General features: G+C 51.9%; 1 protein-coding gene across 2 annotated transcripts in view; it reads left to right on the plus strand.

Moving 5' to 3' along the window:
* Nucleotides 1–17,508, plus strand: part of WWC1 (WW and C2 domain containing 1) — a 132,121-nt gene that overhangs the window by 85,172 nt on the left and 29,441 nt on the right. For both annotated transcript variants that reach the window (XM_031437762.2, XM_064480083.1), the window contains exons 6-11: nucleotides 3,435–3,564; nucleotides 4,924–5,070; nucleotides 6,284–6,357; nucleotides 9,906–10,148; nucleotides 15,357–15,446; nucleotides 16,251–16,786. In XM_031437762.2, coding sequence (XP_031293622.1) covers nucleotides 3,435–3,564; nucleotides 4,924–5,070; nucleotides 6,284–6,357; nucleotides 9,906–10,148; nucleotides 15,357–15,446; nucleotides 16,251–16,786 — 1,220 coding nt within the window. The remainder of the gene's footprint in view (nucleotides 1–3,434; nucleotides 3,565–4,923; nucleotides 5,071–6,283; nucleotides 6,358–9,905; nucleotides 10,149–15,356; nucleotides 15,447–16,250; nucleotides 16,787–17,508) is intronic.

A 17,508-nucleotide genomic window follows, 5' to 3' on the forward strand; every position in this document is an offset into this window, starting at 1 on the left:
AGCAGTTTTTGTTCAGCCTCATGTTACAGACGCAGGCACTCATGGGGCTGAAAATGTGCCCATGATGACCTAACTAGTGAGCGTCAGAGCTGGGATTGGACCCCGGGACTCTTGGATTTTGAAGCTCATGCCCTAATACCTGCCTTCCTGGCATCATCCCAGATAGCCCCCTCCCCAGACCCAGAAAACATGAGGTCCCTTTCCTCTCCCTTGGGATCCTTTTCAGAGTCCATTGGGGGGTGATCCAGCCACGTCTTAGTGTCCTTTCTTTGCAGAACATGGGGGAAGGTGAAACACCCATTTGTTTGGTTCCTGATCAGCAAACTCAGTTTTGAAAAGAAAAACGGTTGCTGAAGATTAACGAACACCTCTTAGAAGAGACCGAAAAGAAAAATTGAGACAAAAGCTTGGGATTTGACCCCGTCAGCTGCCTTGAGCCCTCGCAAATAGGAAAGACTAGGCATGCCATCTCTGTGGGAGGAGGGCAGGACAGCATCTTCTGGCACATCCCCAGGGCCACCCTGCCCAGGTGAGCGTTGTCCGGACAAGACCAAGAGGCTGCCGTCAGAGCCTCTGCCCTGCTTCTCCGTGGCTGCCCTGTGGCTCCTGGGTGTGGGAGTCTCCGAAGTGCAGCTGTGTAATTTGGAAATCCTAAAATTCAAGCATCCCCCCAACACTCTCTCCTCCCCACCAACCACACAACTTTTCTTTCCCTTAAAAAAAAAAGATTCATTCACTGAGTACATAATGGTAACCCTTTGTTCCCCTCCCCCGCTCCCCAAGCCCAGGAGTGTTCCCTCTCCGAGCTGCTCTCCGGAGCCAAATTCCGGAGCCTGGGTTGCTAAGGCCCCCAAGAGCAATCAGGTAGAGGCTGGCTGAGGAGCCCGAGCTCCGGCTGACAGACTGCTTCTGTCTCTTCCTGCTGAGGATTTCAAAGCCATCCTCACTCTGTCGGCAGAGGACAGCTGGGTACAGCCCCGTCCCCAGAGCCCCCAGCCCCGAGGCTTGTTCTAGCAAACAGGGTCTCCCCTGCACCCCCTCCCCCTTTCGGGCAGGGCGACCTTCGGTCCTGGACCCTCGCTCTGGGGGGATCCTCCCCTCCAGGGAGCATCTTGGTCCAGCCTCCGTCGGGAACGCTCCCATTAGACTGATTTTTCAAACTGAATCTGAGACCCGTCTTAGCCGACCTGGCAGGCTTGCCCAGACTCAAGTCCTTGAAAGGAATAGACAGGCTATTTTTAGTGGAAGACATGACTGGGGCTTTGTTTTCCCTCCACGGAGGAGGCTGAAATCACGGGAGAAGGAGGGCCGAGCTGAGAACGCCTGCTCCGACGCGGAGACCATGAGGCCTGGAGGAAGACCTGTGATTCCCCACTCAGGTTATTTTTAGCCCGGGACAGTGTGGCCTCTAGCAGGAAATCAGAAAGGAATGCCCGTGAGTGGTTTCTCATCCTGAAATAATGAGTTTGTGGTGTTCCCTCAGACCGTAAATCTTCCTTTTCTTCACCGGGGACTGAAACCGCACCCCAGCCTTTGATAAAAGTGTGAAGCAGTGAAACTTTCTCTCTGCCTTCAGAACCTTCCCACAGCACAGCCCTCCTTCCCCAGAGGCCTTGGACCGCACCGTCTCTGATCTGTCTGACCTCCATGACCTTCACTTACTTCTCCCCCCACCTTCGCCCATCAAAATGAACCTGTGTGTAGGGCGCGGATGAGCCGATAAGCTCTGCAGGATGGATTATAGTCCTCGCATTTGTTCGGTGATTCCTAGCCCCTCCCCCGATGTGCCATCCTTACCCCATTTGACATTCCTCACAGCTGCATGAACATGGGCCAGCCAGATGACATGATCCAGGTTTTCTCAGAGGAGGAAATAGGGTCCGTGTGCTCCAGGGCCATGCCCAAGGGCACTCTGCTAAGTGGTAGGGCTGGGAGTCCTTCATCCTTCTCACCTTGCCTTCAGTGGCTGTTAACTCAACAAATGCTTGTGAAAGGCAGTGGTTCTCACCAGGGAAGATTATGCTCCTCTCCCCCAAAGGACATTAGGTCAAGCATGGAGACGTTTTTGGTTGTCACAGCTCAAGGTCAGGATGCTGCTAGTCTCTAGATACCAGGAATGCTACTGAACATCCCGCAGTAGCTGAGACAGTCCTGACACAACGAAGAATGATCCAGCCCCAAGAATCCTGAGGTCCAGAGACCCAGATTCACGGACATGAAAAGATGTTCAACATCGCTAATCATTGGAGAAATGCAAATCAAAACCACAGTGGGAAAACACCCGACGCCGGTCAGAATGGCTGTCATCAAAAAGAACGCAAATAACAAATGTTGGCGAGAATGTGGAGAAAAGGGAACCCATGTACCCTGTTGGTGGGAATGTAAATTGGTGCAGCCACTGTGGAAAACAGTATGGAAATTTCTAAAAAAACTAAAAATAGGACTGCCATAGGACGCAGCCAGTCCACTCTTGGGTATATATCTGAAAAAAACAAAAACACTAATTCAAAAAGATACATGCACCCCAATGTTCATAGTAGCATTATTTATAATTGCCAAGATATGGAAGCAACCTAAATGTCCATCAACAGAAAAATGGATAAAGAAGATGTGGTGTGTACACACACACACACACACACTGGAATACTACTCAGCCATAAAAATGAAAAATTGCCATTTGCAGCAGCATGGATGGACTTGGAGGACATTATGCTAAGTGAAATAAGTCAGACAGAGAAAGACAGATACTGTATGATATCACTTATATGTGGAATCTAAAATTACAACAACCTAGTGAATAAAACAAAAAAGAAACAGACTCATAGAGAACAGACCAGTGGTTGTCATGGGGAGAGGGGAGGGGTGAGGGGCCATTTAGGGGTGGCAGAGGAAAGATTATTATGGGATTAAATGAAATCATGTGTCTGAAGCTTTTGAAATTTTTAAAGTTCTATAGAATCTAAAGAATCTTTCACTCAATAAATAAACGTTAAAAGGAAAGAAACAAAAAAAGGACGGACTGTTCTATGCCAGATACTAAAACTACTCAAATATACTCAAGCCTGTCATATCAAGTCCAGGACACTGCCACATTAATTATTAATTATAGCACAGCGTACTGAGTACAGTGTCACAGCTCCGTGCAATGTGTTATGAGAACACCGAGCCCAGCCTGGAGGACTCAGGGAGGTAATCAGGGAAGACTTCCTGTAAGAGTTGGCTTTAAGAATGGCATTGCTTCTGCAGCCCTGCAGACAATTGCAATTTGACAGGGACCTTCTGTGCCTTATCCAATAGGCAGGACCTAGAGGGAAAAGGGTAGGCGGGACAGAGAGGGGACTTCTTACAGGACCCGAGCACTGTGGTCTGTTCTTTTTCCCTGGGGAAACACCATCACTCACCCTAACTTTGATCTTTCCCATTGACTCTCCTAGAATCGATAAGAAAATGTCTGACGCTCAGGGCAGCTACAAACTGGACGAGGCTCAGGCTGTCTTAAGAGAAACAAAAGCCATCAAAAGGGCCATCACCTGTGGAGAAAAGGAGAAGAAAGACCTCATTAAGGTACCTGCGTGACGTGAGCATTTCTCCTGAGCGCCCTTCTGTGCCAGCGCTCATGCACTTTCCATACGCTGCCAGGTCACAGAGTGCTCCTCACTGGTTCTCTTGGCTTTTAGTCTCATGGTATAGAGGAAGAAATGGAGGTTCAGAAGCACCAAGTACCTTGGCCAAGGTCACACAGCTAGTGTAAATGGCAGGGTGGGAACAGGAGCCCTCTTCTCTGGTCTAGTCCAAAGGCCATGTCCTCGCCCACCAGCTCTAGCACAGAACCAAATGGAGGGAGGTGGTTTCAACATCACTAACCTTGACATCAAAATGTAGCCTCTCTGTAAGCATTTCGTTGCGTGTTCCAGCCGTGTGATGGGATCTGAACAAATGGCGATAGATAGGGTTTAACGTGTCAGCCAGTCGCGCCAAGCGCTATGCACGCACCATGCCTCACCTCTTACATCAGCGCGAGTTTCTCCCCATCACACAGACAAAGACTGCACAGCTCAGGGCATAAGTAGAAGAGCCGAGATTCAAACCGTGCTCACCTGACTTGGAAGCCCATGTTCCTCACCTCTGTGAATCCCGCCCAGCGCTCAGAGGAACTGCCCTGACCACTGAGATACCCTGTTTTCGTTCCCATCAGCAGATCAGCAGTCAAGGTCAGAGACTGTAAATGACTTGGTGAAGGACGCTTTATACTCTATGACAAACGGAATCATTTCAGAGCTCCTGCCCAGGGCAGCGGCGCAGTGAACACACTGAGGCGAGGCATCGGTGGACAGTGAGGCGTGTTCTGGTCACGCTCGGCAGTTAAGACTGCCAAGTCTGAAGTCGGACAGACCAGGACCGCATCCTGGCTCTGTTAGCTGCCAGCTTCTCCACGTACCAGCTCCCTCCTGGGTAAAATGGGGATAATCATAGGTCGTTCCTCTCAGGACAGTGATCAGGATTAACTAAGATTAGGGAAAGCTGACAGCTACTGAGTATTGACTGAACTGGCGCTCTACGCTGGTCATCTCATTAATCAGTACGACAGCCCTGTGAGACAGGACCCATGACGATTTCCATTTTGCAGGAGAGAAAAGTGAGGCACAGAGAGGTTCATCAATAAGAGCAGGTCACACAGCTAGGAAGGAGCAGAGCAGGGGTTCCAGAACCAGCGTCCTCACTGATTTCTCCCTCATAAAGGGCCCGGCACAGTGCCTGGCGCTCAGATGAGTACCCACTCGAGTACCCACTCACCAGTAGCTCTTTACAGGATAAGTGGGATGTCTGGGGTGAGTGTGGTTCCCTACTAAATTCAAAGGGAGAGACAGACCCCAGAGCTCCCTCCCAAAAGGGTGTGCGGCTGACCCTGCCCTCCCCGCTTAGAGTCTCGCCATGCTGAAGGACGGCTTCCGCACCGACCGAGGGTCCCACTCTGACCTGTGGTCCAGCAGCAGCTCTCTGGAGAGTTCGGGTTTCCCGCTGCCGAAACAGTACCTGGATGTGAGCTCCCAGACGGACATCTCAGGAAGTGTGAGTAGGCAGTGTGTGCTGCTGGGGGTCCCAAGGGACGGAGTGGCCTTCCTGTTACTCACCTGAGGAGCTGACCAGTGGCTCGCTCTGGGCCTGGCTGCTGCCTCAGCCTTCCGGAGCTTCGTGCTCTTACAGACTCCTGGCCCTCCAGAGGACATGAGATGATGGGGTGGAGGAAAAGCCAGCCCTGACTCTATGGACCTGAGCGTTGCCTGGCTACCGTGCTCGCATCTCTAGATACTGCACAGAAAGCATGTTTGAAGGACCTGGTGTCTTTCCCTGGTTTCCTTCGTGATAACTTGCAGCGCCATTCTGTTGTTTTTTTACCAGCTGGAGAACAGGGGATATTTCCCTCCTGTTCATCCCCAAACCAGGCATGTAGCTTTCAGACAGCTGCTTGCCTCCCAGTTCAGACCTCAGCCCAGTCACAGTAATGAGCAGCGCAAGTGCTGGCCAGGCATCGCTCCTGAAAGACTTAGAGCAGCGCTGACCCCCAGCAATCCGCAACTTTGAAGAGTTTTGTTTTCCTAGAGCCGGTGACATTGAATGAGCCAGCCTCCATGGCTACCTGCTGTTCTGTCTGGTTTCTGTAGTTGTAACAGGAAACACTATATTCATGTCTGATGGGATGAGTCTTGTAGCTTCTTGCTGCCCTTGATAGACTGACATGGCCAAGGGGGCTGCCCTCCCCTTCCCCGCACCACCCAGGTGTCCAGCTACAAGCCACCTGTGGGCCAGAGTATCTGTGAAGGAACTGTGTACCTTCTTTCAAGTTCAAGGACCTTCTTCTCCCTCACTCAGTGCTTCACTTGCCCCTGCCGGCTCCGTGAGTGTTTGGTGGACCCCCTCCCAGCACGCCGAGGATGGCTTTCTCATGTACTGACTGCCCCTGCTCCCTCCTGACCAGCTGTCCTCCATGCTTCTGTGGCTTGAATGGGCTCCAAGCCATTTGGGGCTGAAGGATGATATTCTGGGCTCTTGGCTTCTCTTCTAGAAGGGATAAATATCTGATTTGGGGGCTCTTCCCATGCCTGAAGGAAGGAAAGTGTTTTTCCCTAACTAGCTTCCCTGAGATTCACACAGCCAGCTCAATAATTGGGGGCTATTTTTAGCTACTTCCCACACAAGCTGTCAAGTCTCTCATGAGTGCCTGAAACCCAGCTCAGCATTGGCCACGATAGCCGTGTAATTCCCGACTTGTTCTCTCCTCCAGTTCGGCACCAGCAGCAACAATCAGTTGGCGGAGAAGGTCAGGTTGCGCCTTCGCTATGAAGAGACTAAGAGAAGGTAATTAGAGACTGGGGGCTGTGGGCAGGGTGGCTCCAACAGGAACTAGGGTTGCAGAGTGTCTGCTGTGTGCCTGGCTTTTTACACACCTCATCTTGTTTAATCCTCGTAATGACTGTGAGAGTACGAGTTATAATCTTCATACTTTAATCCTCTTTTGCAACTCAGAGAGAAAATGGCTGAACCAGGGACACTTGGCTGGATAAAGAGTGGAACTATGCTTTGAACCCACTTCAAACCTCAAAGCCTAGTCATCTTTCCACTTGCCAGCCTCAGTTTCTAAAATCAAGGTTTTCCGATGATCCTCTAAGCAGTTTGGTTTGAAGGAGGATAGCCGGGGTTTTAGCAACAGGCTAAAAGGACTATGGGTACTGCCCTCTTCAGTGTCCCCTGCCCCGCTGGGAGCAAGCTGTGCTTTTAAACTGTGCTGACCCCAGGGACTTTAAATATCGTGGGGCTTCACAGAATCCTAAGCAGATGAGTTCCACTGACACAAATAACATTAAAACAGTAATCAAAGCTGACATTTTTAGAGCCTCTGTAATGATCCAGACAATGGACTATCACATTCGTACGTGCACCATCTCATTTAACTTTAAAGGCACCTTGTAGCATAACTTATCTCATATTATCTCCATGTTGGAGAAGAGAAAGGTAAGATCTAAGATGTTTCAGGACCTTTTGGGGGTGGCAGAGTCCACATTTGAACCATAGACGATCCATGATCTTCCCATACACTGAGCCAGCCTCACTGGGAAGGAACCCTCAGGGAATGATGGTGGATGAAGCCAAACATACTGCATGCATTCTTCCTTAGGCTACGTTGCCCAGCCCGTGGACAGTCTAAGCCAGGCCAGGGAGAGTGTGGCAGTGCCCAGCCCTGCCCCTCTGCCAACAGTGTGTGAGCAGTAGAACGCTTTGCAGCAATGGCAGGAATCCTATAGACACTAGAAGCAGCCAAAAAGAGAATTTGTTGGCTTATTGAATTCTAAAGTCCTGAGATATCCTAGCTTCAGGCACAGCTGGATCCAGGGGTTCAAATTATGTTACATACATTCAGTCTCACTCCTTTTCTCCACCCTGCTTGCCTTTGTGTGGACGGGCTTCCCTATCCAAGTGGGAAGATGACCCCCGGCAATTCTAGGCTCATATACTATCAGGTTAGCAACCCCAGCAGAAGGAGGATATACCTTGCCCAATAGTTTTAACAAACTTTGGGCTTGAGACCCCCTGGCTTTTCTGAGAGAAGCAATCATTGTTGCAGTGTGAGAGGAATTAGAATTCTCTGAAGGTCTAAGCATGAGTCATGTGCCCGACTCTGGGAAGGAGATTGAGGTCAGCTTCGTGGGAACCAAGTAACTTGAAAGTACAAGAGGACTGATTTCCCAAAGAAAACTTGGAATATTGTTAACAAAAGAAGGAGAAATTGGATACTGGTCAGGTGGGGGGAAAAATACGCCCTGTGCACTGTTTCAGCTCCCCCTAGAGGTCCAGCAAAACAGCACAACTTCTACACTTGGTCAACCACTTCTTGTCCCCGCTGAAGGGGACCACTCTGAACCCTCGATCTGTTCCAGCTTGCAGTAATGCCTGTCTTAGGTGATCAGTTATGGAGAAACAAAAGAATTGAGCACTTCCCTTTTGGGTTGAGCCATTAAACTTCTCATCACACGGGTTCCTGGCTCAACTGCCTTTATCTAGCTTTGTGCATCCACCTTCTCCCAAAGGTAGTGTAAGTGTACAGGACAGAGCAGCCAGCTGAATGGGAAAGCAGAGGCTGCGGTCTTGATGCAGGGAGGGCAGGTGGCTCTCATGCAAGGTCTGATCATTGTATGCCAAATTCTGCCATGTGTGCATTTCTGAGGAGTGAGTGTAGTAGTTTTCTCCTAAGGCTCAAAGTTTGAGGAGCACTGGTGTAGGGACAGCACCACCGGAAAGCACATCCAAGGAAGCATCAATCATCCCTTCATCATCCCACGTGTAGCGGATCCCCTGCCAGGTCTGGCCACACCACTCTATCCTCAAAGCAGCTGGACGGAGAACAACAGCTACGAAGTTATCCCAAAGCCAGTCTTGATGCATTGCTGTGTATGTGAATATGGAATTTAAATTAATTAACTCTGAGAATCCCTGCCGAGACACTTGGCTAGGGAAGGAGCAAATGTAGATGTGTTTCTCTGTATGGAATTGTCACTACGCAGCATGGAGGTCTCGCCTCCAACAGTGTTTTGATAAAATAAGAGTTTGGCCACATTGTTTGCAGACAGGATTGAACTGAGGGTCCAGAGGCCGGGGATCTCAATAAGTATTGGCCGTGCTTGTGACCCGCGCTCTTAGGTGAGCCATAGCCTCCCTGGCCATCTCTCTAAGAGGGTTAACCACCAGGTCTCATCCACCCTCTAGGGATGGGGTGAGGCTAGGGCGTGACAGCTAAAAAGCACTTTGCAAAGACTAAATCCTAACGGATCACGCGATTGCTGTGAAGTATTTGTGGCAGTACTCTTAGCAATATGGGAATCTTAATTTGATCCAAAGATAATCATACCTAATGTCTCGATAGCACTTGGCATTGTTTAAAGAGCTCTTAATGATACTTTTTCATCTGGCCCTCCTGCCTCGCAGGTACCATTATTATTCCCACCATACAGATGGGAATACTGAGTCTCAAAGCAGCGAAGGGGTAGGGCTCCCAACGCCTTCCTGTAACATTTGTCAAGGCCTGCAGTGTACCAAGCACTGTGCTAGAAGCTTGTGTTACCTCAATAATTTCTTAAGAAAGTCAGAGCCATGACTCCAACCCAAGGCCCCTGACCTCAAGTCTGCGGTGGTTCATGCAGTGCCACCACCCGCCTCTGGACTGAGAATACAAGGTTAGCTACAGCAGTATTTGCTGTCGTTGTGGTGGACCCATGAGGGCCACTGGCTCAGCACTTAGGTGCCAGACACACTGAACACATCATTGCTCATTTTCACCCCAATTAGGAAGGAGGAATAGCTGTTTTCTTATATATAAGACTCAGGGTGTGCACCCAGCATTATACACCCAAGATGTGGTTAAGCCAGGGAATAACCACAGTAGCAGCAGAAACATCCCCTGAGTCCTTGTTTGCTGTGTGCCCAGTATTGCACTTGGACATTTGATGAATTATGTCATAAAACCTTCAACCATAACCCCACAGGGAAGGAACTTTTGATATGCCCTTCAGAGAGACCAAGGACTTGCCCAAGGTCACCACGCTAGTGGTAGAAGGCTATTGCCTGGTGAGAATCCACCTCTGCTCTGTCAGGCTTAGTGTCCCTTAGGGCAAGGGGACAGCCTCTAGCCCCTCCCTGCAGAGCCTACTCATGGGAGGCATGTGGTAGGCACCACATGTGTGTGTCAGATAAAAATCTGTTCCATGAGATCACATGCTGATCAGTCGCTGTCAAAAATCTCTCTGAGGATGCGGTGGCTTCTTGGACCACGTAACCTTGGAAACGCGGTCTGTCAGCCTGCTCCTGCAATGCCACGGGGCGCACCGGTCACGCTCACCCTCTCGGCCCCGCAGGATCGCCAACCTGAAGATCCAGCTGGCCAAGCTGGACAGTGAGGCCTGGCCTGGAGTGCTGGACTCGGAGAGGGACCGGCTGATCCTCATCAATGAAAAGGAGGAGCTGCTGAAGGAGATGCGCTTCATCAGCCCCCGAAAGTGGACCCAGGGGGAGGTGGAGCAGCTGGAGATGGCCCGGAAGCGGCTGGAGAAGGACCTGCAGGCGGCCCGGGACACGCAGAGCAAGGCGCTGACCGAGAGGTGGGGCTGAGCCGGGGCCCGGGGATGGGGGGCGGGGTGGGGGGCACAGGGCCCTCCCCTCTCTGCTTCTGGTCTCTCTCCCAGCTACCCGTGGGGGGATGGCAAAGGGGGACACCCTGGGGCGCCTGGGCTCCACCCCAAGAACACTCTGTTTAGAGATCTCACCACTTTCCAAAGTAGCAAATCTGGGGAGATGGCTCGCAAACCAACTTACCGCGGAACTTCACCGGGGAATCGCGTTACCAGCGTCTGCGCATGCGCAGGCTTGCAGACGTTTTTCTCCTGAGATGTGATGTAGAGCAGGCGTCCTCCAACTTTGTGACAGTGACACATTATATTATTACCTAACGTACAAAAGTTTCACAAGGCGGTGCGGACTCTTTCTATGTGTAATAGCCCTCTGATATTCTTAGATTATTTCTTTTCATGCTGGTCATGACCCACTAAATCGATTTTGCCATACACTGAGGCGTTGTAATTTGCGGCTTGAAAAACACTGGTGGGTGGGTGGGGTGCAAACTGAGATGCTTATAGGGGTCGAGAGATGATATAAATGCCGTGTTGGACTGGACTGCACAGGCCCCCCCACCGTGTCTAAAGCAGGTGCCGCCTCCAGCCCCCAGCAAGTGGGAGTGCAGGCCCCAGGCTGCCAGAGCTCCCCACGTTTCAAGAAAAGAGTGTTTAGATTTTTTTTTTTAATATTGGCAACTAATCCAAAAGAATTTTTAATACTATGAAGACTGAGTCAGCTTCATTTGTGGGCTTGATTTAACCTGAAAGCCACGGGTTTAGACCTTACAACAGACTTTACTCCCTTCAGTGTCTCACCACCCTGAGTCCTGCAGTCCCCAACTTTTCCCTCATTCATTCATTCAGTCCATCAGCCTATTATTTATTCATTCATTCACTTAAGAAACATTTTGTTGCACATATTCTGTATGCAGGGCAATATGGAGGTTTCAGAAATCAATAAGTCATGATTCCTACCCTGCTACCCTTAAAATCTGTTCAGTTATTTTGACTTTTTTTTTCCTTTTTTTGGCAGCAGACTTTATTGAGCAAGGTCCCTACCCTTAAGGAGCTAGAATTGAAGATAATGATTTTCAAACGTGTGTGTGTGTGTGTGTGTGTGTGTGTGTGTGTGTGTTTGGGGGCAGGAATGAGCAAGGGAATTCCTCTTTCCAGTGAAATCAGAGGCAGAAACCCAGTTTATAAGGCAGGTAAGCTTACCTGCACCCCAGTGGCAGCAGGCCAGGCATCCTAGGTGCCTGGCCCCGCTCTCTCTGCATCACCCCATGATGGGTCCTAAGATGCCTTCAGGGAGCTTGCAGTCCCTCCCTAGCAACTGAGTAAGCCCCATTTGCACATGGCAGGGTGCCACCTGGATCAAGTTGACCAGCCTCTGCCTGGCCTTTTGTAAGCACGTCAGAGAGTCCACTGACTGGTCAATGGTGGGGAATCTTTCCCCTCCAAGCCTCTTGTCAAAACTGCTACCAGGGACGTGTCTTTTTCCTCTCCTTTATCCTCCCCTGGGAGGAGGGGTGGCTGGTTAACACCTACCCACCACCAGGTAGGTGGGAGGAGGAGCAGGCTTCAATCATTGTTGTTTTGCAACCCCAGGAAGCACCTTCTAGAAATCTCCTTTAGCAATAAGACTCTGTCCTTCTTTCCTTAAGGCTTTGCACCCTGGGGACAAGGCCTGTGTCTGGAAACCATCATGCCTATGTTGTTAGTTGAAAAAAAAAATGGTTAGTCATCCTGGACAGACCCTTCCAGGCCTCTGCCTCCAGTCTCCTAATCTGTCTACCAGTCCTCTGGGGCCCTGACATGCTCCCAGGCCCTGTGGCTATCACTGGAAAACCCTTCACTGTTTATCATGCTCACAGCCAGCAGTGGAAGAGAACAGGTTCATGGTGGCCTTACTCCTTGTTAGGGCAAAAGAGATGCCCTGCCACCACTGACCTTGAGCAAGGCATTGACCAACGTGGACTTCAGTTGCCTAATGGGGGGAAAAAAACAAGATAATTGCATTGAACACCTGTGTAGCCTGAAGCTCGGAGGTTAGACCAGATTATGAACTGAGGCTCTTCCCTGCTATAATGATTTTGGTTTCTTGAAACTAGGATTGGATATTCTCTTAGAGACCCCTACACTACATGCCAAAGGTACCATTATGTACCAGCCTCTGTTACCAGTATCATCTCACTTAAACCTCGCAGCAACCCTGAGGCTAGATTCCATTTCGTAGATGAGGAAACTGAGGCTCGCCCACCATCACCGAGTGGCAGAGCTGGGATTACATCCCAGGCTGGCTAGCTCCAGAGCTCATGCTCACCCTAGGCTGCTGCCCACATAGGAAGTCTTTTATTATTGCCTTCAGCCCCATCTTTCAAAGGTCTCATTGCTCCCATGGAACAGCGGGTTCACACGGCCAGTCCAGGGCAGCCAGCATCTCCACTTCGCAGCAGATGCTAAGCAGGTGACTCAAGTTCCCAGCGGGCAGGGTCCTCTGGGGGACGTGCAGAGGGAAGCCAGGGGGCGCGTGGGCGGGAAGAGGCGAGAGCCACAGGAACGACCGGGCAGTGTTAATGGCTCTGAGCCTCCTGCAGGGGAGAGAGGAGAGAGCCCATCCAGCAGTCTCCGTCTGTGTTCAGCTGTTTGCCTCTGGCCTCTCCTGTTCGTCTGTCTTGTGTTCATCCCTCCGACCCCCTTGTCCTCTCTCTCGGTCTCTTTCTCTCTTTCTCATGCTCCTTTCTCTCTTTTCTCTCTCAAAATGGGAGGATTGTGTTCCTCACCTGCACACAGCAGCGTCTCCGTTCAAGGTGACTTTGGGAAGGACAAGAATAGACACATCTAGGAAGGGCACACACACCGCAGGGCCTGCCAAAACCCAATCACAGATCAATTAGAGGCACAGACATCCTGACTCCCCTCACCCCGTCCTACCTCCTGCTTCCGCCTGCCTTCCTGTGCCCCCACCCACCCCCCAAGAGCCGCCGTGCGGTCACGCAGGGTGCTTGTTAGAGTGTGGACTCCCTGCCCCTCTATCCTCCAGGACCAATTCCCCAGGCCCTGAGACACAGCCCAGGCTCCTGCATTTTTCACCAGCACCCCAGGTGCTGAGCTGCAGCTTGGGGGCATTCCATCCCCACCTTCTGGATCCTCTGCCGGTTTCCACGCTTAATGTGTTCTTGGCCTCCCTGCATGTGCCGGGCACTGCACACAAATACCATATGGCCCGCTAAGCCCAGCGCCCCCGGGAGGCGGCCTCGGCACCTGCGTGTTGTTGCTGGTGGCTACACCCACCGCGCTCAGGAAGTCAAGGCCTCCCGGCTCCTAGTTTCCTCCACCTCATTTTGGGGCTCCAGTGGGGACCTGCATTTCCTCCCAGGAAACGCTTCTCTGGTCTTCTCCCAGAGGAAAGGAAAACGAGAGCAAAAATGGTGAACCCCAGCCACTCCTTGACCCCAGACCTCACACCCTTTCAAGGTTTTGCTCTTAGGGAGGGTCAGATTCACAGTCCTGTCTGTTCCATTAAGCATCAAGGTTTTGTTCATTTCAGGCTCCATCTGCCAGCCTCCTGCCTGGCCCTCACCTCCCCAGCCCCGGGTAGGACTCTGGAAGAACAGCGCCAGGGATTGAACTGGCCAAGAACCATGCTGAGGCCCCTCTGTCCACTGCTCCCGCGGTCTCTTCTGTAATTTCACAAGGCTGGTTCCCCAGTAACAAGCCCCACCTGTCCCTCATCACTTTCCAGTTGTGTCTCCAGCGAGCTCTGGTCTTCATGGCAGGGCCTGTGTTGGAGGCCTGGGTGTGTCGGTGAAGAGATGGCCCGGTTAGGTGTTCCATGGAAATGAACTCTCTCTCCCAGACCCCAGGCTGGGTTGGCTGTGCTCGGGGAGTAGTGGGTCAGTCATTCCCCCTCCAACCGGATGGCATAAGGGGACAAGAGGCCAACAGTGGTACGCATCGGTCCAGGGGAGATCTGACATTCGGGTCTTTCAGCCGAGGGGATGAGCCTTCCCTCCTTCAACGGGGGGGCAAGTCCTCCATTCAGTTACTTCTTGAGCACGTCCGTGTGGTGGGCACCGTGCTCCGTGCTGGGGGAGTTCCCACCTTGCAGTCCCCCTGCAGTGCAGCAGCTCCTCAGCCTTAGGGCCTAAACGTCACCTGGGATAGGTAATAGAGACACAGGTTCCTGGGCCCTGCCCCCAGGCTTTCTGATTCAGTCCATGTAAGTAGGACTCAGGAATGTGCATTTAATAAGGATGTCTCCCTCTGATGCGGGAGGCCTGTGACCACAAGCTGAGAACCACTCATTCAGTGGGTAGGCGACAGCAGCCCTCCTGAGTGGGTGAGGGCACTGGTCTGCTTGATGGAACTTGCAGGCTGTGGTGGGCTTTGGTGCCTGTCTTTGCTCCCCAGTTCTGTCACACTCACCTGGCTCTGCCCCAGTTTCTCTGGAACCATCCTCTCCAGCCCCTTTGCTGACTCCTGCCGGTCCATGCAGCCTCGGGATGCTGTAAATACTCATAGCTTGGTCCTGGGCCCTGCCTTTTTTCCCTTATATACTTTACCCTGAGATGGTGCATCCATTTGTTAGGGCTGCCAAACCAAAATACCACACACTGGGTGACTTAAGAGAATTCTGTTTTCTCACAGTCCTGGAAACCAGAGGTCCAAGGTCAAGGTGTTGGCACCTGTCTCCTTGGCTTGTGGATGGTTGTCTACGTGTGGTCATCTACCAGGCCTTCAGCTGATTTCTCTCCCCGGCATACCTGTGCACAGCGCAGGGAGGGATGGTTGGTGGAATCCTAATTCTGCCACTAATTCTCTAGCTTTAAGTAAACTATTTAACTCTAAGAACCTCAGTTTTCTCATATACAAAGTGGTATAAAAAAAAAAAAGAATTCTTAAGATGCAGAATTATTGCGCAAATGAATTAAGGCAATGTCACACGCTTCCTACTCGGCGTCTGGTGTGTAGCAGGTGATGAACAGAGCAGTTATTGTAGGATGTGACGTGGAGGCCATCTCCCTCCAGACATCATAGTATAAGCCTTGCAGGACGTCTGCGCGCATCTGTTGGGGGCTGGGGTGGGAGCGGTCCGTGTGTACATCGCCGTGAGTACACGCCTGCCACTCCTCTTTCAGGGAGATGGAGGCTGGGTCCCTTGAGCCTCCTCCCCCATGTCTTCTCTCCCTTCAGGTTAAAGTTAAACAGCAAGAGGAGCCAGCTGGTGAGAGAGCTGGAGGAAGCCACCAGGCAGGTAGCAGCGCTGCACTCCCAGCTGAAAAGGTGAGCAGGAGGCGGCACAGTGGGTATTCCCCGGGGCATGGCCAGATGCAGGCGTCCCCAGGTGGCCCAGCCCAGCCTCTGCCCTTCACATGTCCTCTTCAGTATGCACACTTAGAGGAACAGCAGGCAGATGGATGGTCTAGGGGACTTGGGCTGGGCCTGATGTGGCCGGGGGCAGGGTCCTTCCCCTCCCCAGACCGCAGCATCCTGTCCTTGTGACAGCACACAGAAGGGCCCCAGTCAGGTGCTCGTGTGTCTCATTCTGATCCCCGCCAGCCAACTTGCACACCACGGAGAGAACGGGCCTCGGGCCTGGGCCTCTGTGGGCACGGTGGCTGGAATTGTAGAATATTTCAGATATTTTTAACAGTTGTCTTCAGTTTGTAGTAAGTGGTACTGCTTTTCAGATTACACTTAGGATGTAAAGTTTCCTTTTAAGATAAATACGTGAACGTGTAAAAAATGAGTTGATTTGAAGAAAAATGTTAAGCATTATTTGGGGCTGAATTCAAATATAGTAAAATGCACAAATGGAATGCAGCTGGTGGAGGTGTGAGAAACAGAGAGGGAAAAGTGGGTTTTTAAGGCAGCTGGCTGGGGTTGGAATCCCAGCTCTGCCCCCCGCCTCCTGACAACGTGGCCTCGGGATATCGTCTTTAGCGAAATGGGGATGCTGGAGATTGTCAAGAGGGTCCAAAGAGATAATATGTTCTCAGAGCCCGCGGTGCTTTTCTATGCGCCAGGTGGGATGTGCCAAGCGGCCCACCCACTCTATGTCTTCGCCCTCCTTCTCCCCCGGCCCAGCCTCTCGGGCAGCATGCAGAGCCTGTCCTCGGGCAGCAGCCCTGGATCCCTCACGTCCAGCCGGGGCTCCCTGGCTGCCTCCAGCCTGGACTCCTCCACCTCAGCCAGCTTCACTGACCTCTACTATGACCCCTTCGAGCAGCTGGACTCGGAACTGCAGAGCAAGGTGGAATTCCTGCTCCTGGAGGGGGCCACGGGCTTCCGGCCCTCGGGCTGCATCACCACCATCCACGAGGACGAGGTGGCCAAGACCCAGAAGGCAGAGGCGGGCGGCCGCCTGCAGGCTCTGCGCTCCGTGTCCGGCACCCCGAAGTCCATGACCTCCTTGTCCCCCCGCTCCTCGCTCTCGTCCCCCTCCCCGCCCTGCTCCCCTCTCATCGCTGACCCCCTCCTGGCTGGAGACACCTTCCTGAGCAATCTGGAGTTTGAAGACCCCGAGCTGAGTGCCACTCTCGGCGAACTGAGCCTTGGAAGCAGCACCCGGGAGAGGTACCGGCTGGAGGAACCAGGACCGGAGGGCAAGCAGTCGGGCCAAGGTAGAGGGCACCATGTCCGAGGGCGGGAGGCTCGAGGAGGGAGGAGGATGGTCTGAGTCCCAGACCCCAATGACAATTATCATAACTACGGGCAACTTTTACTGCTTTCTGTGTGCCAGCTCTTTACGTGGTATATCGATTTACCTATTCATTCAGTAGGAATTTATTACGTGTTTACTATGTTCTGGGTCCTGAGCTAAGGATTTTTCCATGGTGGATTCATTCAACAGATACTGAAATGAAATGCCGGGTCCTGTGCTAAGGGGTGTACGTGGATTCATTCATTTGTTCATTGAACAGATATGCCATGTGGGTTAGTCACAAGGATACAGTGTGGAGGATGACAAGGTCCCGGTTCCCAGGAAGCCTACATGCAATGAAGGCACAGACAGAACTGTACAACCAAACCGATAAAAGCACCAGGAAAAAAATAAAACGGGGGGTGTGGTGGAGCTTTTCAGGTTGGGGCTGCCAGTTCAGACTGAGTGGTGAAGGAAGGCAACACTTGAACGGAGGCTTGAACGGTGAGAAGGAGCCAGCCTTGGGAGAAGCAAGAGCAGACTCTCTGAGGCTGGAGCAAGGGTCTGCAAGAGGGGCCGGGGTGCCTTGCATCAGGCAGGGTACAGGTCCCGTCAGCCTGCGGGGCTACGGTCAGGAGTTTGCAGTTTATCCTAATTGTGGCACAGATCTGCGTGACTGAAGCCAGGGATGGATATGTGACT

Source organism: Camelus dromedarius, chromosome 27, assembly GCF_036321535.1.
Source record: "Camelus dromedarius isolate mCamDro1 chromosome 27, mCamDro1.pat, whole genome shotgun sequence".
Classification (NCBI taxonomy): domain Eukaryota; kingdom Metazoa; phylum Chordata; class Mammalia; order Artiodactyla; family Camelidae; genus Camelus; species Camelus dromedarius.